Source organism: Athene noctua, chromosome 15, assembly GCF_965140245.1.
Source record: "Athene noctua chromosome 15, bAthNoc1.hap1.1, whole genome shotgun sequence".
Lineage (NCBI taxonomy): Eukaryota > Metazoa > Chordata > Aves > Strigiformes > Strigidae > Athene > Athene noctua.
Window position 1 is genome coordinate 1,696,647 of NC_134051.1, and position 27,065 is coordinate 1,723,711.

General features: G+C 50.3%; 2 protein-coding genes across 4 annotated transcripts; one reads left to right on the top strand and one right to left on the bottom strand.

Annotated features, from left to right (window-relative positions):
- Window positions 1-308: 308 nt before the first annotated feature.
- RNPS1 (RNA binding protein with serine rich domain 1) lies at window positions 309-9,899 on the bottom strand. 2 transcript variants are annotated; one of them, XM_074919555.1, is made up of 8 exons: window positions 8,996-9,013; window positions 6,597-6,788; window positions 6,084-6,239; window positions 5,590-5,781; window positions 4,278-4,380; window positions 3,332-3,485; window positions 2,713-2,854; window positions 309-1,420 (listed from the first exon to the last, which is right to left on the bottom strand). In XM_074919555.1, exons 2-8 carry the CDS (start codon window positions 6,665-6,667, stop codon window positions 1,315-1,317), a joined length of 924 nt encoding a protein of 307 aa, XP_074775656.1. In that variant the 5' UTR covers window positions 6,668-6,788; window positions 8,996-9,013; the 3' UTR covers window positions 309-1,314. The 2 variants fall into 2 exon arrangements, with proteins under 2 accessions (XP_074775656.1, XP_074775657.1); XM_074919556.1 differs by lacking the exons at window positions 6,597-6,788; window positions 8,996-9,013 and adding an exon at window positions 9,824-9,899.
- Window positions 9,900-13,838: 3,939 nt separating this feature from the next.
- Window positions 13,839-26,609, top strand: LOC141966462 (uncharacterized). 2 transcript variants are annotated; one of them, XM_074919214.1, is made up of 5 exons: window positions 13,839-13,995; window positions 22,800-23,849; window positions 23,988-24,166; window positions 25,361-25,524; window positions 25,660-25,762. In XM_074919214.1, the coding sequence occupies exons 2-5, from the start codon at window positions 23,441-23,443 to the stop codon at window positions 25,691-25,693; spliced, it is 786 nt and encodes a 261-aa protein (XP_074775315.1). In that variant the 5' UTR covers window positions 13,839-13,995; window positions 22,800-23,440; the 3' UTR covers window positions 25,694-25,762. The 2 variants fall into 2 exon arrangements, with proteins under 2 accessions (XP_074775315.1, XP_074775314.1); XM_074919213.1 differs by lacking the exon at window positions 25,361-25,524 and having other exon boundaries at window positions 25,660-26,609.
- The last annotated feature ends 456 nt before the right edge of the window (window positions 26,610-27,065 follow it).

Here is a 27,065-nt window from a genome sequence, read left to right on the forward strand (position 1 = left end):
CACCCCGCTCCAGCGCCGCCGCCGCCTCCCGCAGGCCGCCCTCCAGCGCCGCCGCCATGGCGCCGAGCGGCCAGAGCGCGGCGGGGGGCAGCCACCCGCTTCCGCCCGCCCCGAGGCAGCCAATCAGCGGCGCCCGCCGCGTGACGTTGCGCGCAAGGCCCGCCCGCGCGACTCTTAAAGAGACAGGAGCCCCCGGCGGGGGGGGCCGCCGGCGGCCCCCGCCCTCCCCGGTAACGGTAACGGCAGCGGCCGGCCTCACCGCCTCCGCGCGGGGCCAGCGGCTGGAGAAGGGAGCGAGGCAGGCCGGCTATTCTCAACCCTACTGCTTTATTCAATAGTCGCTCATCCTACACAAGTACAAACACAACATCGCCCAAAAGGCTACAAAGTTATACAAAACAAAACAAAAAAATCTTTATAGTATTGACTGTACAACAGGTGGTAAATTCTTTGCCTTTGCCTATGTGAACCCCAGTTAATTCAGCCAGCATCACGGCCTCGAGCCTCCCTCTGCCTTGCAGTTTCCAGGGGGTTGACGGTCGGTCGCTAATTTGAGATTTGTAAAAGCAGAAGCACTCACACTGTTTCACTGGGGGGTTGCATAGGAAGTTTTTACCAAAACCCTTTAAGAAAAGGTGAAAGAAATCACTTACAGGGGCAGCTACAAATCAGTTAAGATTTCCAGCTTCTTTTCTAAAGCATCGTGTTGAGTGGGCTCAACTGTTGTTTCCACGGTGATTGCCTGGTATATGCATTACAGAAGAGCTTAATCTGCAGAAAAACGTATTCTGCAGAAACTAAAAATCTGTTTGGGAACTGGAATAAAGTGACAACTCAGTATTTAAGTCTCAAGCAGATCTGGACTCCAGCTGCTCTGAAAAATCCTGTGCTGGCACCCAGAGATCAAGATAAATGCCTCCCTGCCTTACTATACAGGGTTTCTGAAATAGATTTACATGCTCATCTGTACAGCATGCGAAGCATTTAGAAATCACCAAGCAGCAGCCTGCTAACTGGAGAAATAGAGGCTGTAACATCTTTCTTTCCGCTTATCTGGAAAAGATGTTTTTTGCAGCCTTTAAAATCAAAGCCATTTTTAAATAATTTCAATTAAATGCCAGGAAACTAGAAGCCCCACAGCAAAGGCTATCTACCGGCCGGGAACTGTTGCTCTCTCCTCTTAGGTTGCCTTCACTGCCACGATTATCTCTCTCTTACTCCTCACCCAGACCCATTATAAAAAAAAAAAAAGGTACAATATTTAGTCTGATGGGATTTAAGTTAAAAAATAAAAAGCTGTCCAGTCTTTTTGCTTTATCGTGAGGAGTTTGAGCTGGAGCGGCTGCGGTGGCGCCTCCGTCCAGGAGATCTGGATCTTGATCGCCGGCGAACAGGGGATCTGCGCCTCGGAGACCGGGACCTGGCAGACAAGGAGGAGAAAGCTTTCATTAGGAGATAAAAGCAAGAGGTTCCAGTAATTTGTCAACTCATCCACCAACTTTTCAAAAACACTTCCCTACCCCCCTCCAAAAAAACCCTCACACACCATACTAAAAGAGTTCCAGTGAAATACAGCCAGCTTCAGCGAGGAAAAAGGAAATTCAAACACTAACTACACAGCAGGAACATCCTGGCTACTTTCCCTCTGCTTCAGGAAGTTGAAAGAAATGTGTAATATCCAAAGACAGACAAAAATCTTTTCTTCCTCAGGCAAAACAAGTTCATGTTCTCTCTACATCAGATTCTTCTTCACCTGAAAGGCCAGCTTTTGACTCTTGAAATACAGTGATATTCAGGGAAAGGATTTATATAAGCCCTTTCAAACCACAGAGACATTATCTTAGAGGAAGTCTAACTCTAAAGAAATAGTTAAGCTTCAAGCTGTTCAAGCAGTACAACCAATCTGTATGGCCACCAGTATGACACTAAGGTTCCAGGCATAGAATATTAACAGAGCCTGAACAGAACAATAAAAATTAGACTAGGGAAGAAAACAATGAGGAGGCAAGGCCAAATCTATCATTTGCCAGGCCTCAGTAAATGGCATGTTTAAAGGAAGACCAACAGGCAGTGGATCTTGTGCCACGTTAACTAGCTCTCATTTTTAAACCCATAGTTTGTAAGCTGTCCAGCAATCAAGTGGCTCAAACAAGGAGCTGCTTTTACTAGTGACAAGAGTTTAAGCACATTTCCAAGACAGAAGAGCCCATCTAGACACTGAGAAGACTGTGAAAGACTCATTATCTGAGCACATTCAGGCAGCCCCAAGTCACACAACGACAGCATGCACATCAGCTCACGTCTCGGGGTCAATGTACCCTGCTCACCTGATGCAGGGGGACTGCGTTTTGGTCATGTGCCCATTCACAGAAATAAGGGAGGGAGGTGCAAAGGCTTCAGAAAAGCAAGTGGCTTGGAGCCAGAAGTCCATTTCACTTCACCTCAAAGCATTTAGGCAGAAAGGGCTCCAGGGAACAGGCTGGGAAGTATCTGACATTTCTGACAGACTGCCTTCAGGGTGTAGACCAGAGCAGTACACCCTGATGCTAAGGAGTTAAGTAGTACAATCCAGGTTCAACTGATGCTCAAAAGGTGTTACTGTCATTTGGAGGGGAAAGTCAAGTCCAGCAAGATTAAACTGTCCCCACAACAAGTCTTTCAGTGATAACACTGTCACACTGAGAAAGAAATACCAATTGTCACAGCTCTTACCTTCTCCTCATGCGAGGGGGTGACCTACGCCACATCGGGGGTGGCGGCAGCATCCTCCTGGGTGGGCTGAAGCGTCTGGGAGGTGGCCTAGGTCGTGGTGCCAGCACAGCTGTGGCAGTGATCTCCTGACCATCGATCTGGCCTTTTTAGAGAATCACAGAAACAGGAAGAAGTAAGTATTTTCCAAGACTAACATCTACACATCACATTACTGCAACTCACAGCTTTGTCACAAGAACTGAAACGTCTATCAGCCTACAGTGCTATTTCCGTCACCTGCTCAGGGGTTACTTTGTTGAAGTCCACATACATACAAGACTACTTAACCGAATATCCCATCTAATTGCAGTTCAGATGTTAACTGAGAAGATCTTCACAAAAACTTAAAAGAATTTTATTAGTTTGTTTTGAAAAAACCCTCAGTTTTAGTAGTTCTGTGATGTTTTTGGATCTGTCCTGAACCAGACAAAAGCCAAACTCATTTGGGCTGAAAACAGACAGTATTTCAGATCAGTTCTCCAAAGGCTTCCCCATCACCTCTAAGTCATTTTCAGATCAAACTCATCTGCTCCAAAGATCTTTAAAAGCACTCAGCCTCCTTGCAGCATTTGATACCTACCTCCATCCATGTGTTTCAGGGCCTTCTCAGCATCATCTGGGTTCTCAAACTCCACATAAGCATAACCTTTAGAGAGGTGTGGATTTAACCTGTCAACTGGCATGTCAATCATTTTTATCTTTCCGTAAGTGGAAAAAATTTCCATGATGTGATCCTGCAGAGAAAGAGCAAGTCTTAAAGACACAGACCACACTTACTGACCAGATCTGACTGGCGCAGAGCAGTAAATCCACAGCATTAGATTAGCTTTAAATCAATGCCACCATCAGGAAGGGACACATTTCACTGGCCAGATGTGGAAAGGATTACTGCTGCTTTCTCTACTCTTGTCTATACAGTTCCTCGGATTATTCCAAACCTTCAGTTCTAGCAATGCTACTGCTGCATGTCAATACTGGCTACAAAAACACAACTAGTATAAAGATCCTCTTGGGGACCTGAAAAGGGAACTTAACACCCTCAACTGAAAACTCTTAAGATGCAATTATTATTTTTTTAAAAACTATCATTTCTGCAGCACCCTAAATCTTTTACCTCTGAAGACCTTTAAACTACATTTTAGCAAAGACAGCTGAAGCCAGCCCAGCTCTCTTCAGATCGTCTATCAAGAGCCTCCAGATATCCTTAATGTCTCCAAGGTAGTTTCAACTTTGTCCCAACTTTTACAGTTTTCTACCTAGTAAGGCAGGATACAAGGTCTGGAACACTGACAAAGCAGACAAACCTCTTAAGTGCTACAGTCTCAAAAGCCTGCACTGTATTTGGCTCAGTAAAATCCTACAAAACTTTTCCTCACTGATAAATTTGGACACAAAGCAAGAATTTCCAACAGCAACAACTCAGCAGCACTCCAGCAACAAAAAAGTTTTGAGAGCTTTAAAAGAGCCACTCGCATGTCCTCACAAAATATATACAAGCTTGATATTACAGGGGAGCGTGCCATTACCTTGGTCACGTTTCTAGTGAGCCTTCCAACATGCACTTTTGTAGGTCTTGGTGATGGGCTCCGCCTCTTCCGCTCCTTTTCATCTCTCTTGGGTGGCTTGGACCTGGTTTTGACAACAGAAAACATTTACAGTTTTCAGGGAACTTTCAAGACAAAACCAAGAAGCCAGTCATTATCACATGATTTAAAAGTACCATTTTTCTTGGGAAGGCATCTTTTTTCTTAAGAAGTTACAGGCTAGGAAGTGCTGGGGTGGTGGTGATGGTGTTCCACTCAGAAACACCTCAGGACTTGCATTTGCCTTGTGTGCCTTTGCTTTAGAACCTTCTGGAATTTGAGAGCCTTTTTTTGTGAGTTTTCAACTTTACTGCAACTAGGGTAACAAACATGAAATTAGGAAACATTTCTATAAAGTCCTTGGCCATAGTTAAAGAATTTCCCAGTTGTTAAAAAAAACCAACCCAACATTCTTTGCCCTCAACAGTTAAGAGTGGCAAGATGAGGACATAAACACCAAAGCATACCACAACCAGGCAAATTAATGGATCCAATGATTTGTGTTTCTATATCTTCTCTTCACTACAGAGGTCCAAAAATGTCACGGTTAAAAAAAACCCAACCCACTATTAAGTAACTGCATATCACAATTTATCTGTAGTTTAAAAAAAAAATAAATCTGGAATGGAATTTTAATCTGTAAAGAATTCAGTATGAAGAAAATTTATATTTATGCTTCTTCTGAATCTGACTGCCCATAGATTGAGTGATATACTAAAAAAACCCACAGTGGTTTCTACTTCAGTAGATTTTATCAGATTTCAGCACCTTACCTACAGAATTATCCAAGGGAAAAACTGCATTGACATTAACATAGCTTGATTCCTACCCTTACAGGAAAATGCTTCCTTTTCTCCTCCTTCAATTTTATTTTTTTAATGCATAATATACATATACACCATTTTCAGCCCTGACTTTTCTCTAGTCTTGGCAGTAATTTACAGGAATCAAAGAGCTTTACTCTTATCTAGTGACCATGTAGTCACATATTATTGGGAAAAGACTGAATAAGATTGCCTCTATAAAATATAATATTTAAAATCACTCTTTAAAATAAGGTTTTTAATCTCCCTTCCACAGGGCATATGTTTTGGTTGTAACCAAAAGGGGCACACCCAATCTAAGAAAATTCAGATCTCTAAGTTATGGAGAAGCAAATGGTCCTCAGAAAACAATCTATTCTGATCACAATCTTGTATCCTACACAGAAATTAACCCGCCATCTGGTAATTGCTAGAAGGCAAATAAAACTCACTTGGAGCGGGAACGTCTCCTGTTGTCATGTCTCCGTCGAGATGGACTTGGAGATCCAGAGGAGCTGCTGGAACTGGAACTGCGGGAGGTGCTGGAGCTCCCAGAGCGGCTTGAGGCAGAAGAGGAGCTAGAGCCACTGCTAGAACCAGTGCTGGAACTGGACCCTGAACTGGAAGTTGAGCTGGAACGGGATCTGTTGGGGGGGCAGGGTGTGTACAAAATAAAAATGAGTGGAGTATCCAGAAAAAGAATGGCTGAAAAACTTCTGATAATTATGGAGAGAGCAACTGTGAGTTAGAACAATAAAAATGGATGCTCCAAAGGAAAATCATACCCCAAAAAAATTAAAATCCCTGAAGTTAGACAAAACTGCATTGTGACTAATACAATGCAAGCTTTCAACAAGTCCAGGACACAGGGAATGAAATGTACCAGAAATCAAGCTGGTGGTTTCTGAAAACACTGTAATTTGTTACTACCTGTAAGAATAACTACCTGGTACTGCTGCTTCCACTGGAAGCACTGCGTCTTTTGCGTGTCTTGTCTCGACCACGATCCTTTTCACTCGATTCCTTAGTGGCTCCTTTATCCTTGGACCGGTCCTTCGATTTCTCTTCAGACCTATCCTTGCGCTTGGTTGGTGAGGGAGCCCTTCAAGAACAAATTGCAGAAGACAATGTTTAATATAGAAAACCACAAACAACAAAAAACCCACACCCAAACAAAGAACAGAACAACAACACAAAACATTGAACTTCAAATGTAACTCAAGATCACCGTAACTGCAGAGTTAAAGCAATAGGCAAGTTTGGACTTTGTAGAAAAAAGAAAATATTTTACATTGCACAGCAGCTTTGAGGAAGACAGCTATAGCATACAGAAATTCTCACATACAGAATTCACGCAGAAAGAGGTACATTTCCAACTCCTCACCCTCACTGGGAGAGCCCTAGTACCCTATGACATCCCCAGTTTGTTAAGCCTAGAAAATTCGGACAGAATGATTACCTAGTGTTGGATTTTTTATTATTTTCTTTGAGTCCTAGCAAACTCTTCTTTTTCAATCCTGATAACTCCATTTCCCCTTTGGAGGCGTCCAAAGCAGCACCGAATGGGCCTCACTTATCTCAAATCTCACTTCTAACTCCTTGATTCTGAGAACCGATCCCTAAAAGAGTGCAATAAACTCCAAAGAACAGCCTAGTGACAAGATAAAAGGGTTTAGAAACAAGAAGTTAACAGGCATAAAACAAGAAACCCCCTTTGCAACAATGGCAGCACACTGGGCACCACCTGACTTCTACAGAGTGCTTCAGTTACCGGCCGTTAACGGCCAATCTGTGCACGCTCACACCGGCACCGAGTGCCTCCTAAAAGTCTGCAACCACTCTAAAGTTATCACTCTGACATTCACAGAAGTACAAAGGACCTTAATTATCCAACAAAAAAATGGCAGAGGACATCCATTTTCTCTGCAAGATGTCCGTGCAGCTCATATCTCTTGAAAACAGCCTTGTCTCCAGAGGAGTAAGCGCTGATTTTCTCCAAAGCCAATTTGTGAGGAAGAAAGGGTTGTTGAGAACAACCCCCCACACTGCATTACAGCTGCTTTCAGCCTCAACAAACTGCTTCCAAGGCTCTGTCAGCCTTGGAAAGATGAGATTAAAGGGCCCAGTTTGCTGCACTGCTGCAACAGCAGATCCCACTTTAACTTCTTAGCAGAACGTCTAAACTGGATTCTGACCTCATCTAGACACAACCAGTTCCCTCTTTACTCTTAGCACAAAAGGAGACAAATTTTAACACCCCATTATTTAACGCTGAAATACTGTGCATTAGTTGAATTCCAGATGTTTCCCATGAGAGGGCTGCATCCATCACATATTCTGCGCTGTCTAAACATGTCATTGCATTTTGATTATTCCACATGGATTGTTTCACACCTGCATCACTAAGCTGCCTCCAATATATGTTTTAATAACCACTAAGAGTTGCTGTAACACCATTACCAACCCATGAGCGAAACGTTCATGAAGCGAGAGTGGGCACAAGCATGTCTGAACTGACAGAGGCACTGAATATTGACAGTACTGCATGATATTGGAAACATCTTTATCTCCACACGCATCATAGGCAAATCAGCTAACAAGAAAAACCTCTCCAGTTTCACTGCATCCAACAGCCTTGTTGCTTCTATGCTTCTGGTAATCCAATTACTTTATTCTCTAAATTGCAATTAAATTTATGTTTGGGAAGAGATCACTTCTGAACAGCAGAACTCACTATCCCGATTTTCAACTTCAGCTTTCCCTAATACAACTCCAAAAAGCAACTAAAACAAACATTTGCAAACTCAGCTCTCTGCAGATCCAGAAGTCAAGAAACACCCATGGCTTTCTGCATGGACAACAGGAAACCCACAACACAACTGTGACACCAGCTGGGCTTGCTGGGATAGGAAACGTCTTCTCTAACACCAGTGGTGGTAAGAAGAGAGCCCACAGACTGTGCCACAGGTGCAAAGGTGACTAAGAAAAGCAAACCTGTGTATGTCATTCAGCTTTATGACATTTCTAAGCAGCCCCTAGAGCAGAGTGTGAGGGGGTTGCAGTTCAAAAATCAAAAGCCACTGCGTAAGACCAGCCAATCCACTTGGAAGAACAGAACAGACAAGTTTCTGGACTCACAAGACCAAAAAATTTGACATTTTCCTTTCCCCCCTTTCTTCTCCTAAATATACCATAGCCAGGTTTGTGTAATCTCTTCCTACACACCAACTTCTCTTGCATCTGTGGACTATCACAGTGATGATGCAATCAGCTCAGCCATGCTAAACTATCTATTACTGTCTGATAGCTGGTTCCAGTTTTACCCCTACTGGAAGGACGGAAGAGAGAAGAGCAGAGATGAAGACCAGCACATGGTCTACTGTCATCCAGCCTGCTGCTGGAGTAGTAGGTAATACTTCAGTTAAACAGCTCCCACTCCTCAGGACAGGCACTTACTAGACAAATTAGCCATATGATGTTCATATATTCAACAAGCTTCCATATGATGGTTCATGTAGCATTTAAACGGCCTGCAAACCAACCAGTTTTCATCAAAATATATGGACCTTTCTCAAGAGTGCCACTTGCCTGCCTAGCTTACTTCAGTTGGAAACCTCAGCCTAGAGACACAGCCTGTGGGCACTTTCACCTCTATGGGTTCATTCACTGGAAGATGTGGAAAGAACCATGGTCTTCACACAAGGGCATATAAAAATTCATTTCTAAACGACATGCTTCTTTCCTACAATCAAAAAAACCTCTCAATCTCTAACAAGTCAGTATTTTTGCAGCACCCACCCCAAACCAGAAAATCTAAGCGCAATCTACATAAGCCAAACATTCATTTCACACACACACCTCTCTGCTTTAAAGAGTTGATTTGCACTCTTAGAGAGCTGCAATTCTGTAGCAAAGGAAGCAAACTCAGCTCTCCCTCGGACTTCCTGCACGACTACAGGCAAGTCCTTTAATGGCAGTTTGCTTCAGATCCTCATTTGCAAAATAGGGAAAAGATTTCCTCGTGTGAGGAGAGGGTTCAACGCTCGGCAGTTCTTTGCAAAGTTACGGCCGCTCGCCCAAGCTAACTACAGCGAACAGGGCCGGAGGAACGCAGGGGCAGCCAGCTCCGCGTCCCGGTTCGCACGCCATGGGGTACGTTACGGCGCCGGGCGGACCGAGGGCTTGTCGCTGCTGACCGCACCATACGTGTTGCCATACTATGAGCGAAGCCAAGGCGCGGGCTGAGAAACAGGGAGAGAAAAGCACAGACCAAGCACAGAGTCGGTTCAGAGCAGAGCCCGCACCCCGGGGCCCGCGCCGCCCGCCGCCTCCGCCAGGCCCGGCGCCGCCGGCCCGCCCGCCCCCGGGCCCGCACAGCGCTGCTCCCGCCGCCCCGGCCGCGGGGAGCGCCGAGACCCCTGGCCACGGCTCCCCTCCAGGCCCCGGCCCGGCCCCTCCCCGGCCCGGCCCCCCTCCCTCCCTCCCCGCCCCCGGGCGCGGTAGGCCGCGGCGCCGAGGCCCCATCCCTGACCCTCGCCCCACCATCTCCTCCTCGGCGGCTCCGGCGCGCTCCCCTCGGCACCCCCGCGCCGCGACGGGGCCGCTCCGCGCCGCGGCCGAGCCGGATGGAGGCCGATCCCCCGCGGCCGCGGCCCCAGCCCCGGCCCCCGCCCCGGCCGCACTCACATCCTCGGCGCCCGCCACTGCCGCCACCCCGAGCCCGTCGCGCGCGAGCGACGCAGCGCGGGCGGGAAGAGGCGCTGCGCAGCGCGCAGCGATGACGTCACGCGCCAGGGCAGGGGGCGGGCGGGTTCAAAGGGACGGGAGGGGTCGGGAGGGGAGTGGGTGAGTCAGGCCGAGAGCAGGAGTGGGGAGAGAAGGAAGCGGGCACGGCGTTACTGCAGAGACAGAAATCAACTGCTCATCAGAGAGCTCCACTGATCATGGGCACTGGCTGGCGGGACAAGCTCTGTGGCTGGAAAAGTCTGACCTCATTTATTAGAGCACCTGGTGTCCCCCTAGGCTAGAGGTGCCTCAGCTCTGTGGGTGCCAGACCCCTTCATTCAGGGACGTCTGACCTGTGCACCCTCGTGCAACAGTGGACAAGTTGGTACTGGGCTTGCTTGTCTGATTTTTGCAGCTACACTTACTGGTGTAATAAAAGTTGTTAAGTCTTCCTACAAACTGTCCTGCTTAATAATAGCCAGGGCCTCAACACTTGACTTTCTGTTAAGTGCCAATGCAGCAAGCTGTAGGCCTTCACCAGTAGATGCTGGGAGCAGTGTCATGGCCAGGTTTCAGATTCACAACACAAAAGTTTCTAATTTGAGATGTGGCAGATGTGTCCTCTCGGGGGATGGGAAGCAGAAAGGGGTGTGTACTACTGAGAGGGGACTCACCTGCTGCTTGGCTTACTGAAGTGCAAGAAAAAGGAGAAGAATGAAATCCTTAAGATGGAGCACCATCCAGTGGCATTTCATAAATCCAGAGATTTATGTGGGAAGGACAGTTTCTCTTTTTTTTTTTTTTTTTTATTCCATAATGTGTCCTGTGAACTTAGAAGGAAATTTGCCACTGGAGGCTCTGATCTTCTGACCTGGTCACATTGGATTCCAACTGTACTGGGTGCCTGACTTCTGACTTCAAAGGAACAAAGTCAGAAGTGTACTTTGACCTCATTCCTAATGCAGGGCCTTAATAAACATGACAAACCTTTCCAAGAAGTAGGCATGCTAGTCAGCTGAAGTGTGATCATAGGCATTTTTGTTAAACTCCTAAGATTTAAAACCTTGTGCTCCTCTCTGAGAGGAAGACAGCTCCACCTCCCGAATGCAGTGTAAGAATATACCCTGTCTACTTCCACTGCAGAATGTGAGTGAGAACGTGGCAGGTGTCTGTAAGATCATGTGTGGCAAGGAGAAGAATTGGTTTATTTTCTCTTCTGCTGCAAAACCATGGTGGTATTGCATGAAACTAGCATGGGCAGGTTTGGAAAAACAAAAAACAAAAAACAAAAGGAGGTTGTTCTTCATACAACATCTTGTTGAAGGGCAAATTTCCCTGCCATAGGATGTTGTAGCCTACTAAAATTTTATATGGGTTCAAAATGAAACTGGACTATATCTACTGAGGACTATCATGATGACCTTAGAATCACAGAATCATTTAGGGTGGGAAAGACCTTTAAGATTGTCCGGTCCAACCCTTACCCTAACACTGCCAAGCCCACCAATAAACCATGTCCCTAAGCACCACATTTACATGCCTTTTAAATCGGTCCAGGGGTGGTGACTCAACCACTTCCCCGGGCAGCTGACAATCCTTTCAGTGAAGAAATTTTTCCCAATATCCAGTCTAAACCTTCCCTGGTGCAACTTGAAGCTGTTTCTTCTCGTCCCATCACTTGTTACTTGGGAGAAGAGACCAACCCCCACCTCGCTACAACCTCCTTTCAGGTAGCTGTAGAGCGCCATAAGGTCTCCCCTCAGGCTCCTTTCTCCAGACTAAACACCCCCAGTTCCCCCAGCAGCTCCTCACAAGACTTGTGCTCTAGACCCTTCACCAGCTTCAGTGCCCTTCTCTGGACACACCCCAGCACCTCAATGTCTTCTTGTACTGAATGCAGTATTCGAGATGTGGCCTCACCAGTGCCAAGTACAGGGGGACGGTCCCTTCCCTAGTCCTGCTGGCCACACTACTCCTGATACAAGCCAGGATGCTGTTGGCCTTCTTGGAAAGTGCTGCACTGGTGGGAGTTTACTTTGGGAAAAGCTACTACATTCCTACCCAGATATCTACTAGTCAGCCTACTGAAGATGGGGTGCTGACCGCAAGGAACCTGTGGGCTGACCCAACATAGTGTTATTCCCTCCTTTCTTCCAACTAACTCATTACACATTAAATTTTGAGTACTGTAGCTTTAATTCTTGAGTTTTATGGTGCTTTATTAAAATCTTCAGTGCGATTTTGTGCTGCCTGTTTTTGTGCTGACCGTTTTCGTGCATATTTAGAGTGACCACTGAGTGAAAGAATACTTAAGGAGCGTGCCCATTAGATAACAACTGCAGCCACAGCTGAAGAGCAAAACATGATACATCCAGACCTCTTGTATACCACATTTTAGCTGCAAATCTGAAAACTGCTTTATGAAAGACAGCAAGTATCACTACCTTGGTTCAATAAATGGCAATATGGACTAAAGATTAGGCCTTGCAAAGACAAGCCAAAAGTCTCAGCCTGCCTTACCCACAGGACAGAATGGCTTTCAGCAGGTTGTACTGTTTAGTGATAGCCTTTTAGTGCTCAGTCCCAGTCTAGCCTGCACCCTAAGTACTACTGCAGAGAGAAGGTCTGGCGGGACAGGCTGTGCTTCCTTGGGCAGGAGGGATGGAGGCCAGGCTTGTTCACACTCATCTGTGCTCACTGCTTTTACACTTAGGGCACAATGTGTAAAATTTTCATCTCTCTCAGCTGTAGCAAAGCCATAACGGCTGGCTGATCTCAAAGCCATGCACGTCCTTATTTTCATAATGGCTCTCTTCTCTCCAAGGGTTGCCAGGTGACTTCACTGGACCAGCAGAAAAACAATACTACTTTGAAAAAAAAAACACTTTTCTGCCAGTTGTCTCCTTGAAGCAGCTCCCTGCAGAGCTGTGAGCAGCTGGGACAGCCCCAGGATGGTGGTGATCTTACCCCTGGACTCAGCACTGGTGAGGCTGCACTTTGATGACTGTGTTCAGTTCTGGGCCCCTCACCCCAAAAAGGCCATTGAATGACTCGAGCGTGGCCAGAGAAGGGCAACGGAGCTGGGGCAGGGTCTGGAGCACAGGTCTGCTGGGGAGCGGCTGGGGGAACTGGGGGGTTTAGTCTGGAGAAGAGGAGGCTGAGGGGAGACCTCCTGGCCCTCTGCAACTCCCTGACAGGAGGGTGCAGAGAGGGGGGATGAGTCTCTGGAGCCAAGGAGCCAGCGCCAGGCCCCGAGGGAATGGCCTCAAGCTGCCCAGGGCAGGGTCAGGCTGGCTCTGAGGAAGGATTTCTGTGCAGAAGGGGCTGTTGGGCGTTGGAATGGGCTGCCCAGGGCAGGGGGGGAGTCCCCATCCCTGGAGGGGTTGAAGAGTCGGGCTGACCCAGCACTGAGGGATCTGGGGCAGTTGGGAGCGGTCAGGGTGAGGGTCATGGTTGGACTGGAGGAGCTTCAAGGTCTTTTCCAACCGAGACGATTCTGTGATTCTGTGCCAGGGGGTCTGATCTCTCCTCAGTGGCTCCTAGCAGTTGGCAGGACTAAGCCTTAAGGCCAAGCCTGAGCAATAAGACGTTTGAACACCGCATCTCATCTGGGGGCACAAGCAGGGGTGAGAACGGGTCGGAGCACGTGTTCGCTGGAGTTTGAGAGCAAAGAGCACCCCCGGGCCTTCTGCCCCAAGGCAGCCCGGCTCAGGGCTGCCCATCCCCGCCGCAGCCCGGCGCCAGGAGCCGGTGCCTCCAGGCCTGGATGGGACCTCCCGGGACAGCACCGCCGCCTCCTGCGGGCTTTCTCCGGGGCAAGCGGCCACATCTGAGCCGGGCTCCGGGGTGGGACGGCCGCCAGGTCCGCGCCCTGCGGCTGCCCCGAACGGGTTAAGGGGCGGGCTCCTCCCCCCAGCCCCGCGGGCTCCTCCCGGGTGACCTTCCCGGCAGCCTGCGCTGGCTCTGCCCCAACCAAACAAAGGGGCAGGAGCTTTTCAAACCGGAGCCTTCCAAAAAGTTGGCTGTGGCGGGGCCGGGCTGCGCTGGGCCCCTGGCTGGCCGCAGCCGCCGGAGGATGCGGCAGCAACTTGGTGCCGTGGCCTGAGAGGATCCCGGCGGGGGCTGCGCTCCCGGTACGGGGCCGGTTTGCCCGGGCGCGGCCGTGCGGGGACTGGTTTGGGTGGTGGGAGCGTGTTGGGTAAGAACGGAGAGACGGTCCTCGAGGGATAGCTGGGGGGTGGGAGGGGAAGGGGAGCAGAAGGCCGGTGCCCGCCAGCCCCTGCGGCCCCGCAGCCGGCCCCGCTCGGCCGACGCCGCTCCGGTGGCAGCGGCCGGGGCTGCGCGGGCCGGGGCGGGGGGCTGGTGCCGCGGGGGGCTTCGGCGTCAGAGCCAGGGGAGCCGGGCCCCAGCGGGAGCGCTGCCCTCGGGCTGCTCCTGGAGCTCGAAACCCGCCCAGCAACCCTCGGCAGAGGCCAGACCCTCCGACCCGGGGATCGCCCGTGCTGGGGTCACTCAGCGGGCGGTTACAGAGCCCCCAGCGCCGGGCACGGGCAGAAAAGGAAAGAACGGAGCTCCATCCGTGCTGCTTTTGGATCTTGCCTCAGTTTTGCTGTCCCTTCGTTCCTGCATCTCCAGGCTGGTGAGGAGAGCAGCGCTATTTACTGCCACCTCTGCAGGTGACCCGCTCAGCTGGCCGTGGGGGATGGTGCTTAGTGTCAGCGTCTCTAAATGCCACCTGAGGCTGTAAGCGCTTGCCCTGTGTGTCACAGCATCTTGCAAGCGAGTGCTTCATCTTCCTTTCCTGTTGCTTGGCTTTGGGTTGTGGAGCCATGGTGACGTGGCTCCAGAGAGCTCCCCTCGAGCCCCAGAAGATCCAGGTGATCCGTGGGTTATTCTGCCAACAGCAGCACTCACCCACAGGTTCGTTTATCGTGGGAGGCACAAGGGGGACCAGGCGTTACTTCGTGCTTGTAGGGATTGCGCTGCAGTTCTCAGCCCTTGATGCTGATGCTTTCCCTGTTGCTGTAAGAGCTTTGGTCCATCTCCCTGTTCAGCCTGTCACACCTTCTACACCTGTATTAGAGGAGGGTTCGATGTGTCTCTGGCTTCAGAGAATACAGACTGTGTGGCTTCATTAGAGAAATGAGAGGATGGGGGATTTGTCTTTTGAGAAGTTGGAAACTTTTCATCCTAATGTGTAGTAACAGCCTTGATTATCTCTGCAGAGAGTTGAGATCAGCCCGAGCTTCTAGTAACTGCACTGTTGAGTCGCTATATAGATTTGGAATAGCAGAAAAAGGAGATTTGGGGGGGGTTCCTCTCTAATCTGAAGATGGAGGTGAATTAGCATTTTAGCTGAAACACTTCTAGGTGAACTAAGTCTTCAGCTGTAGTCTCTGAACGTCAGGCCTGCCCTCTCGAGGTCTGGGGCTGATTTCTGCAGTGCACACTGACAACTCAAGACTTCAGGACTGCCTGCACCTGAATGTGCCTATTTGTATTTTGGGGCTTTTAGCCTAAAAACTGTGCCACAGTTTTTTCTTTCTTTTTCTCTCTTTTCCTGCAACACTTACATAGCATGCCCTAAGGCTGTAGGAATATGCCTGCTCAGTGTAACCTTCCTCAGAAGTCCTGGTGTCTCCACAAGGAACAAATATTACAGTACACTTCACAGTGATTTATTTGTTTCGTCTTCAGGCATGTGAAAAACAATAGAAATTCAAGGTATGCTTGTGGTTTAGCCTTTGCAACTTTCTGCTGGAAGGGCTGCATCTTTGGAGAGCAGAAACTTAAACCTGCAAAACACTTTAAAAAGAAGCTAGGCTAGTGCTGACTGTACAGGTAAAGGCAGGGCGTTTATTGTTCTTGTCTGAATACTTAAGCTCAGCTTGATGAGTTTGTTCAGTCCAAGGGCAGAGATGGATTTCTGAGCCTGGGTGTGAAATCCAGTCTGTTCCTTCCCCTCAGGCCTTTCCAGGTGGTTTGTGAAAGCCTTTTCTTCCTTCAAGTTGTGGTTCCATAGCCCTTAATATCAGGGTGGAACCCTTCAGATCATTTCTTAATACAAGTCTTACCTTTACCAGGTACAGGCACAGCACCACAACCTGAATTTGTTAGACTATGTGAAATGGGGTTGGCGTTGACATTGACCTGTGGTTTTTGAACTGTAGGAAAGCTGAGTGCAAAACCTTTTTGTACAAAGCCATCCATCATTGTGGTTTTATAGTGTTACTGCTTTGTGCTGTGTGTCTTGGACCCTTTGTGGATTTTTCAGCATTCCTGAAACGCCTCCTTTCCTCTCCTCAAATGTGAGGACTCTGTTTATATGGTTGTTACCCTATGCCCCTAAACAATCCTAATAACTCATTACATGTACACACTCCTATTTATCCTATCACCTTATCTTTATACCCTATTCCCCAGTCAGCACAAAGCTGTAGTGGCATCGTCTGGGTCAAGAGCAAACTGTGTATCATCCTACTCACAATTTGTTTTGCAAACCCCAGAACTGTCAAAGAAACCTTACAGGGACCCAACTTTAAGGTTTGCAGTACACGCAAATTGAAGAAAGTAGAACCTTAAAGCTTTGTGTTTTCCATTTGAGGATCTAATTTTTAGAGTGTGGCCTGACAGGGTGCTAACTCCTCAACTGCTCAGTGAGCGGAGCTGAAAGGAACTGGTCAGTTGTCAAGGGTGCCAGAGCAAAGCTAGGTTTGGGCTCTAAATAGCTCACTTCCAAATCCTGGGCCAGATATACAGCCTTCCTTCTCTGCTGTTCTGACAGCTGAAGTACAGGTTCATTAAAAAGCTTCTTACGATGTTATCCCTTCAGAGGGGGAGTCAGCACGGCTCAGGTAACAGCAGCACTGTCCAAATTCAACTGGCCCATCTCCTTTTAATAAAACCTGTCAGAGAGCTGCTCTTTCACTGATTTTGCAAAGAAAAGCAGGGCTCTGTAGCATGGGATACAGCGGTCTGTATGGCTGGTGGCAGTCAATTTTGTTAGATGTTATTTCTTCTGTGAGGCTTGACAGGTCCTGCAAAGCAGTGACACTGGGTAAAACTCAGCCTGTGAGGAATGGCCATTCTTCCCTGGCACAGATCTTCCTACTTCAGCAACATTTCAGCATAGGACACCTAATAATGTTAATCTTCCTCCAAACTTAGTACCATTAAACCACATTGCCAGTTCTTTCTGATTACCCATCTCCATGGAGCTAAGACTTTCCAGTCTGTTTGTACAGCGGTGAAACTTACCTAGGTGAAGAGCTGAGAACTATCCGTGTCCTATCTGAATCAAGTGTAAACCAGCATTATACTTTGTGCTTCTGGAGGATATTTTTAATTTATTTTTTTTCCCCTCTGAGCTGCTGCAGAGTGAGAAAGGACTCATCTTGCCAGCTTTTGCAGTGGCTATTTAGAATGCTGTGGGAAAGCAATAAAACCACTGAAGATGGATCAGTGTCCTTCCCCAGCTGCTTGCAGCTGCTCCAGCTTCCCAAAGGTGTGCTGGGGATCTGCAAAGGAGGGCTGGAAATCAGAGGGAAAGAGAAGGGCAGGCAAGAGGACCTCATTGAGCTGCTACCAGCCACAGTGCCTGAGGTGAAGAGAGGTCTGGCAGTTTGGGCTTGTGGCTCCTTACAGGGTCCATGAGGATTAATCCTCTTTTGATAACACCTTCCCCTTCTTTATTTTCATGTGTTCGCATAGCCTGGGATGCCCTGCGCATCCATTATGAATCAGTCAAACTGTTTTCTGTCCCATACCCCTGGGTACACTGGCCTTGCACTGTACAAAGGCCGTTGGAGTTGAAAGGAAAGGGGTATACCCACATCTTTGTCCTTCATGGTCCTACATGGTCCTTCTTAGGGCCGGAGTATTTTGCACTCTCTGCAGCACAGCAAGCTCTTGAGTCCAATGTGCATTGGGATGTTAACATTATAAATGTCTGTTTTCAGTTACTGAGACTGGACAGAATGAGCTGCACCTTCTCACTCACTGTGGGTTGCAGCTTTTCCCTCTCCCATTCTCAGCATCAGCAGTTTGTCTCACTGATGAGATGTGTTGCTCCACCTTGGTATCTGCTACCCTTGTGGCTGTGCTGCTTCTGAAATGATGGATTGGAGCTTGTTGCTCAGGTTAAGCCTACATCTCCCTGAGGCTGTTCCATCCCCGAGGGCCAGGCTAGCACAGGTGTGCTGTCATGCAGCTGACCCTGATGACTTAAATAGCCATTGAGAAAATACAACCCCAGGGTAAAGCAGTTGCATGGCACTGCTGCCTGTTGAAAACTCTGCAGGGATCTGACTCTTCCCTGCTTTACCCAGCATGAATTTCAGAAGCAGCTTTGCATGTACCTCCTCAGGGTAAAACCTGCCTGTGTCCAAAAGCAAACTTGCAGCTGTGAGATAGAAAAGAGAAGCCAATCTTCCCAGACATGAGTCACCTCTGTGGTCATACAAGTGATCTTGGGGAACTTGGTGTTCAAGCCCAGGTAATCAGGGCTGCAGAAACACTGGGGGAGAAACAGGTGGCAGTGCAGCCAGTGGGTGTGTGTGCAGGCAAGCAGGGAGCTTCACCCAGAGGGACTTGCAGGAGGGATGCTGGAGCACTCCTCTTCCTCGAGTCTTCCTCCCAACGCTGGGGCTTGTGCTGGTGCAGAAAGAAGTGGTGAAGAGGAAATGCCTGCTGCTTGCCCTAAGGCTAATGGTTAGGAACTTCACCTGGGCTGTAGGAAACTTAGATTCATGCTCTTCCTCCTCCTCAGACCTTAAAACCACTCTGCCCTGAACTCTGGGGTGTGCAGGAGTGCTGCCTTCTTTTTCCTTCTCTCTTGAGGCTATTCCATTTTGTATATGGTATTTCGTGGGCCAGACAGTGGGGGACCTAAGGAAATAATCCCAGTGATGAGGGTTGCTCCAGGCTCTGGTCTGTGTTTCTGTGGATATTACTGTGTGTAGAGTTAAGAGAATAGAAGTGTTACCAGCAGCACTGCCTGGTTAAAGGAGCTTTCCCAGCTACAACTAAGTATTTAATGACTTTAGGCATTGCAAGGGTTCAGCAGCAGCTGAAGAAAGGGTGGTTGATGTGAAATTTGGACAGATGCCTAAGTTGGCAGGCTGAAGTGAAATGCCTTTTGCAGGCCTGGCTGTGTAACAAAACATGCAGCTGCTCACACAAACGTGTGTGTCCAACTGAATGGGTGAGGTCTCAAAAGCCAGCCTACCAAAGGGCAAAACCTGGAGCCTGTGGTATGGTGTGACAGTTCTCTCTGGCTGCAGCTGTAAGCTAAGAGTGCCAGTCACATCTTCCCCCTGTGAGCATCCCTCCCACTACAAAACAAGGGCTGTGGTGGGGGAAGCACACTCGCAGGCCCATGAGGAATCACACTGGAGCTATTGTAGCTTACAGGGGAATGATGATGTGTCTACACAGGCGTGACTGCAGAATCAGGGCTTGCAGAATGACTTGCAGCTGTGGCTGGTGCACAGTGTGATAGCCAGGCAGGTGGAGACAAGCTGTGGTTTTGGAACAGGGAACTTCTAGTGCTCACACACAGCTCACAGCCCCTGTACTTTGTGTGGAAACCTCCAAGCCAAGCAGCCTTTGTGGTGCTGCTTTATTGTAGAAACAGCAAAGGCTGCGTCAGCCCAGATGAGATTGTTCCAGGGACTTTCTGGAGAAGGTGAAACCTTTCTGTTTTCCTGATATGAACAGAAATGAAGAGGGGTAAAAGCAGAGAGCAAGCTCATAGGATTGCAGTGCTGTGAATTTTTTTCCACTGATGTGCTCCCTTTTCCTGTCCCCCTGTAAAGCCACCACTGAATTAACTTCTGTGTAAGAAACCTTCAGAGGAACCATGTCACCCCTAGCCTGGCTCTATGAAGTGAAGGGAACTCCATCCCTGATGTGAAATCCCTGAAGTCTAGGAAAATCCCTGAATCTTTTCTTCATTGGATTGATTTTTTATTTTTATTTTTTACCTTGTGGAAAAAGTATTGGAGAGTAACAAACATCTTTTAGGCCAGGTGAGTGTAAAGGTCTCATCTCTGTGAATGTGTAACTTGAGCAGCTGTGTTGCATAAGCTGTGAGCATGAGGCTGCAGCTCTGTTGAGAAAATCTGCTCTGGAGAGGGAGAAAGAGAAGGTGATGGACACACCTGTGGAAATGGGGAGCACAATTAGTACAGGAAAACTGAGTTTGCAGCAGGACCTGGATAAATAAAGGTGTAACTAGAGATGGAGCCAGACCCAAGCTGTCAGAGAGGCTGACTGTTGAGATTTTGGAGGAAATAGTTAGAATACTCGATGGCCTGGAGGGGTGACCTGTTGCTTTCATTGGTCACCCTTTTCTCCTACCTGACAGGGTTGGAGAGTAGCTGCCGTGTGCTTTGTATAACCTCATGGCCTAAGTGAGCAGGATTTGAGCTGGGTTTTGCCCTGCCCTTCTGCCTGCACTCGCCTCCTGCTTGCCCACTGGACTCTGACCCCCCAGCCTACTTTACAGTGTCTTCTCTGAAATGGGTTTCCAGGTCTCAGTCTATCTCTGATCAGTACATACATATTTTTAAAAAGCCCTGCTGCAGAGGCTAATACTGTTCTCGAAGCTTAAGGAGCCTGGATGAAGCTAGCTTTGAGCCCTGGAGTGCTGATGATACGGAGCTGCTGCCTGCAGCCATGTGCTGCTGGGAGGGAGCCATCCTGTGAGCCATGTGCTGAAGGGAGGAGCCGTCCCAGCCAAACTTCTCATCCTGCTCCCCCTCCAGGACACGGTGGGGCTGCGGGGGAACACCCTGCATTGGGAATGTCGAATTGATGAATTAGCAGGGCAGGGATGGGCTGTCCCCAGGCCTGGGAAGACAGGGCAGTGGGAGCTCTGTGGGAGGCTAGGGAGGGTCCAGAGGGAAGGAGCAGGTTAAGGAGGAAGGAGTTGGCACCTGGAGATGGTACCAAGCGAGCTGGAGGAGATGCTGCGTGGAGTCAGTACCATCTCCAAGGTCCTCTCATCATCTCTTCTCCCATGCGGAGACTTGATGAAGGCTGAAGGCATGGGGTGCTGGCTTTCCTGGTATTTATTTAAACCTCATGTTTCTGTCACTGACTGTTCAGATAGTTGCAGTGCTTTACTTTTGCTCTAGTATCCCCTGGTTGTGTCCTGAAACACTCTGAGAGGAGGGCAGAGTACTTGCCAGGGCCTGAGCTTTCTGTACCTGCAGTCACGAGAAGCTCAAATTGGTGGTTTCCTAGTAGCATCTCCCCTTGGCATAGGGAATGTTGGGTATGTCTCACCTTTTCCTCTTGCTCTGCAATTGTGGTGCCTGCATCCAGAGACATCTATTCTCCTATATACTCTCCTCTAGCTGTTGTCTACAAGGTTCCTAATACACATAGCAGGGCACGGGGCAGCCTTTAGATGTAAACAGATCTGGACCGAAGTACAATCTATATCTCTGGAGTTAATGTCTCTCTCTTTTGCCGTGGAAGAAGTAAAATGCAGAGGCACAACTCCTGTGTCAAATTAAGTGGCTCCATTTCTCCCTGTGGCTTTCTGTGGCTGATGTACAATAGTCTCTGTGCCTCTATGGCCAGCAAAACATTATTGTCCTTTTTAAGGTCCACATGTGTCTGGGGAAGCGGGGTTTGGAAAAGGTTCCTATATCATATCGGCTTGGCAGGGACCACTTGAGGTAGCCTCAATTATACATTGCTAATCTGAGAAGTGTTTTGCTGTTTTACAGGAATTCTTGGAGGCTCTTTATTTTGGTGAGGTGAAACCCAAAATTATGTCCTTTAGGCAGCAGCTGCAGCACTGAGTGTCCAAGAAATGCCTGCAGATGAAGGAAGCTGATATGAAGTTCTAATTGACAAACAGCTGAACATGAGCTGGCAGCATGCCCAGGTGGCCAAGAAAGCCAATGGCATCCTGGCTTGGATTAGAAATAGTGTGACCAGCAGAAGCAGGGAGGTGACAGTCCCCCTGTGCTCTGCACTGGTGAGGCCACACCTGGAGAGTTGTGTCCAGTTTTGGGCACCTCAGTATGAGAGAGAGAGAGATCTCGAGGGGCTGGAGCAAGTGCAGAGGAGGGCAACGAGGCTGGGGAAGGGCCTGGAGAATCAATCCTGTGAGGAGAGATTGAAGGAGCTGGGAGTGTTCAGTGTGAGGAGGAGGAGGCTGAGGGGAGACCTCATCACTCTCTGCAGCTCCTGAAAGGACATTGCAGAGAGGTTGGTGCTGGTCTCTTCTCACAGGGAATTAGCAATAGAACAACAGGGAACAGCTTTAAACTCCAACAGGGGAGGTTCAGACTGGACATGAGGGAAAAATGTTTCACAGAAAGAGTGGTCAGAGAGTGGAATAGGCTGCCCAGGGAGGGGGGAGTCCCGATCCCTGGATGTGTTTAAGGGCCGTTTAGATGAGCTGTTGGGGGATGTGGGGTAGGGGAGAACTTTGTAGAGTGGGGCTGATGGTTAGACTTGGTGATCCCAAGGGTCTTTTCCCACTTGAATGATTCTGTGAAGTGGAAAAAACCCTCCACCATACTTGTATATGCACATACATGTTTATGTATATATCCCCATGTAGGTGTAAGTGTGTACGTACACACATATACACAACTCCAAGCACTGTCGGTCCTGACCTGGCCCTGCTGTGATGACTGCAGCAAGGGAAGGGGCTGGTCCTGCCACACTGCTTTGCTCTGGGCATGACCCAGAGGCAGTGCTGTGCATGGCGGTACCAGCAGTGCAGTCCCTGCTACACAGCCACGCACACAGCGAGTGCGACCATGTCCTGAGCCACTGTCCTCTGGCTGACACCACCAGCCGAGGCTGTGTTTGTGGGGAGAAAGGGGAGGTACAGGAGGTACAGTCATTACATTTATAATTATGCCTTCTTTACAACTGGTATATAAATGGCTTCTTTTTTCTTCTCCCACAGGTATGGGACAGTGTTGTTTCCAGACCCAGAGGGCAGGCTCTGCAGCACCAACAGTTTCCACGCAGCAGTTGTCAATGTGGGCACCCCCGGCTCTGTTCAACGTAACCTTCCAGGCCACTAAGGAGACATGAAGCTCTGGTGGGGACCTGCCTGTCTCATGTGACGAACAGCTGCTTGCTGGGACTTGTACTGAGCTTCCAGGGATGCTGAGCTGCTGCTCAGGATCCTGACTGCTCCGCGTTCCTCACTGTGCTGCTGGCACTGCAGAGTCGATGTCCAGTTTGGGACACTGGGTAGAGCCAAGCCTGTTACCATTCTCTGTCCCCGTGGCAGACCGGGGAAACCAGGCTGGACCCCTGCTCAGAGGGGGCTCCGTGTGAGCGAGAGGGGTTTGGGGCTGTTCCTAGTTGCTCTGGTGGGAAAAGCCGCCTTGTTCCTCCTTTCTGTCTGGGAACTGGGTTGCTGCTGCTGGAAGCTGGGGATGGCGCTGTGCAGACCCGGGGCCAGCAGCCTGGCAGAGCACTAGCAGAGCCCCAGCATCATCCCGGGGCTGAGTGCTGCCCGCGGCGGGCTGCTGGCATCCCCGCAGCGGCCGTGCTCCCGGGATGTAGGTGCTGCGTACAGGAGCGGTGTCGGGAGCGATGGGCCGGCTGGACGACCACGCCAAGAGGAGGATCGTGGAGCTGCGCAGGGCCGGGCTGAGCTTCCGCAAGATCAAGAAGGTGCTGGAGCTGGACGACATCCGGGTGACGCCGCAGGCCGTCTACCTCTTCCTCAAGCGGAAGAGTGGGGAGCCAGGGTTGGCAGCAGCTGGCTGGGATGGGGACCAGCCCTGGCCCCCTCTGCAGGGACATGAGGCTGAGCCACCCAAGCTGCCGAGTGCCCGGCTGCCCGCAGTGCCTGGTGAGGGCCCTGTGGGTAGCTGGGCACCCTGCCCTGCTGGAAGCCAAGACACCAAGGAGAGCATCCAGATTATCAGCATGGCCTCGCTCTGCAAGGATGGCGGGCAGCTCGGGGAGGCCCTGCCCATAGGACTCCCCCCTGGGAACGGTAAGGCCTGGCTCCCTGTGGGGGGTTGCCACCATGGCCACCCCTAGCAGTGCTGGGCTGGGGAAAGGGCTCCCCACCCCCTGCCGAGGAGCCCCCAAGGGTCTCCTTTCGAGGTGTTTCTCTCGCTGTCCCTTGCAGGTGGTGATGGCTCCATAGGCACCCCCTCGGCTCTGGGGAGCTGCCCCACTTTGGGGGTCCCATCCACCCTTCCACAGGCCCTGACCAGCCGAGGGCGGCTGTTTGCACCCTCAGCCAGGAACCCAGCTCTGATGGTGAAGAAAAAGATCATGGACAAGGCTATCCTCCTGCAGAAAAAGGTGGGATACCAGGTGGGATACCAGGTGGGACGGGAGGGCCCATCTGCTCTGGGCAGGAGGCAGTGCAGTGCTGCCTGCTGGGACAGCCCCACACAGCACCTTCTGCATCTCAGCTGTGCAGATGGGGCAGGCTATCGGGGATGAAAGGCTCCTGAAGCACCCCTCCCCACCTCTGCTAGCTGCACTCTTGAGCGATGCTTGACCCTGGCACTTGGTGAGCTCATCTGGGAAGCCCCTCTGCTCGCCGGGGCCGTGCTGCCCACTTGCCTGCAGCCAGCACTCACTGCTGCCCTTGGGCGATGCTGGCTGGAGCGATGCCAGTTTCTGTCAGCACTGGCCTCCAACCTGCAGCTCAGACCCCGTCTTTAAGGCTTGGTTTCACTACCAGCTCAGGAGGTTCCCCAAGCCGCCACAAGGACACCAGCAGCTGAGCAGCTTGGTGTCACACCAGGAGATGCAGAGCTGTGACAAGCCAGGATGGGGTGACACAGCCAGGATGGCCAGCCTCTGGGACATGTCCAGCTGCCGTAATCCCTAACGTACACCCCTGCCTCGCTGTGCCATGAGGCTTCCAGGCTGTGGCCGTGCATGTGTTGTCCCAGCAGGTCCTTGTCCTGTAGCCATCCTGCCCACCATGGTGAGCATGCAGCCAGCTGGCCAGCCCCATGGCCAAGCCCGACTGCTGGCAGCCATGGAGAGCCATGGGGCGAATGTAAGTGACCGATTGGTCCCAGGACCAGCCCTGGGAATGCTGCCAGCAGGGCACTGTGGCCGTGGGGCTGCCCTAGTACTCAAGGTTTACCCCTTCAGAGCAGGCTCTGACCTCTGAAGATTTCACTTATGGGCAATGCTCTTGCCCCACAGAGGATGGTAGGACATTGGAACCTGCCTCTCTCATCCTGGGTATAAAACACAGCTATGAATCGGGCTGAGCCTTCATCCACAGCCCTGTCTCTGCTCAGACACAGCACATGTCTTTTCCAGCCCACTCAGGTGTTTGTCAAGGGCCCTTGCCAGCTGCTTGAGAGGGCACAGGTTGTTCAACATCCTTTCCAGGAGAAAGGCTCCCCTGGGGTTCAAAACCAACAAGTAATCCCTCTGTGGGAGCAGAACAGCCCTTTGCTTCAAGGTGCAATACAAAAAATGGAGGGGCTGGAAAGAAAAACCCAGGATATTCTATTTCTGTCCCTGCAGAGAACAAACACAAGCCTCACATCAGCACGGGCAGCCCAGCTGCCATCAAGCAGTATCCTCCAGCAGATGGCTGAGCACATGCTGGCAGCATGCAGGGCAGCGTGGAGTTCCTGCGGAGCAGCGGCACAGGGGCTGGGTGGGCATGAAGTGCAGCTCAGAGCATGGTGAGGTCTAGAGGCCCACAACAAGGTGATGGCTTTCTCTCATGCCTTGTAGCTAAGTGCAGAACAAATCTTGATAATTGCCATTGAAGGAGCAGCTGATAACGTTTCACCTTCCCTTCTCTCCTGCTACTCCAGGTCAAAGATGCCAGCACTCAGACTCCTTTGCTGAACGCCACAAGTCCTGGCAATGAAAGTCTTGCTTGGGGTGAACCAGTGCTTCCCCCTGCTCCCAACTCCCATGCCATTGCTGAAAAGCTGGATGCTGTGCAGACAGAGATCCAGAAGCTGAGCCAGGCCCTGCAGGCAGTGCTGGAGAGGCAGTGCCGCCTGGAGCGGCAGCAGGAGCACCAGCAGCGGCTGCAGCAGGAGGTGCTGATGACGCTGCAGCAGCTCAGCTCCACTGTGAGCCACGGGGCTGTGCCAGCAAACCAGCCCTGTGTCCCCTTCAGCAGCATGGCCGAGCCCTCGCCCACTGTGCCAAACTTCAGCCAGTTCAAGATGGAGCTCATCTGACCCCAGGCCACACCGCTGTGCTTTAGCAGTGCCGCACTGGTGGCGGGATGAAGCTGGGAAGAACCACCTTTCAGGGGCTCCCTGAGGATTATGTGGGGCACCCAGCAGAGAAGGTCCCTGGTGCCTCATGTTTTCATCCCTGTTGACTGCAAGGGGCTGCCTGGCACAAGAGGCAGAGCAGTGTAGAGCTGAGGACTCAATTCTGCTGTGCTACCCAGCCCGGCTGGCACTGGAGCTGGCTGGTGGCCCGTGGACTTCAGCAGCACAGACAGGCTCCCTGCAAGCAGAAGATGCAACTAAGAGAGGCACAACAGGTAGGTGGGTCTCAAAGCAAAGGCGAGGCTTCCTCTCGTGAGGGTCAGTGCTGTGACGAGCAATCACAGAAACGCTTTGTGCCCTCCCTCTGCAGAGCCTTGTTCAGTAAAAAAATCTATATACACCATGGTTCAGAAACACTGTGGGATCTCTTTCTTCATTTTACCTACCCCTTGCCCTACCAGTGAGCAGGCTGGATCTGTTGTGGGTGCTGTCACCATGCGCGGAGCTGTGCAGGGTGTTCAAACCCATGAGGTGAGACCACCACTCCACACACAAGGGATCCTACTGGAGGCCTGGCATCAGCTGCTGCACCGCTGGGGATATATCACACTTGTGTAGGAAACAATCTTTTACTGAGCAGATTCCACCTAGGCCACCCTTCTTACCCCAAATTTTCAGCAGATCTGGAGTCTGGCATTGGTCCTGCCCGCTGTCTGGCCAGGATACGGGCAGGGCCATATGAGTAAGAGTTGTACCTGGTCATCAGCTGGGTATGCATCTCTCCTGTAACCTCTTTTCCCACGCAGGGCATCCTACTGGTTGTGATCCCCAGCAGGAAGGGTTCTCCCTGGTGCAGGCTGCTGGTGGTGCAGAACTGCTTAAGCAGAGAGGGGCACAATGCTGAAAACCCCTTGCCCGGACAAGCAGGGCTCAGGGGAGGCTGATGTACTTTCACTGCAGCAGTGGAGTCCAGTGGGACTAGAGATTGG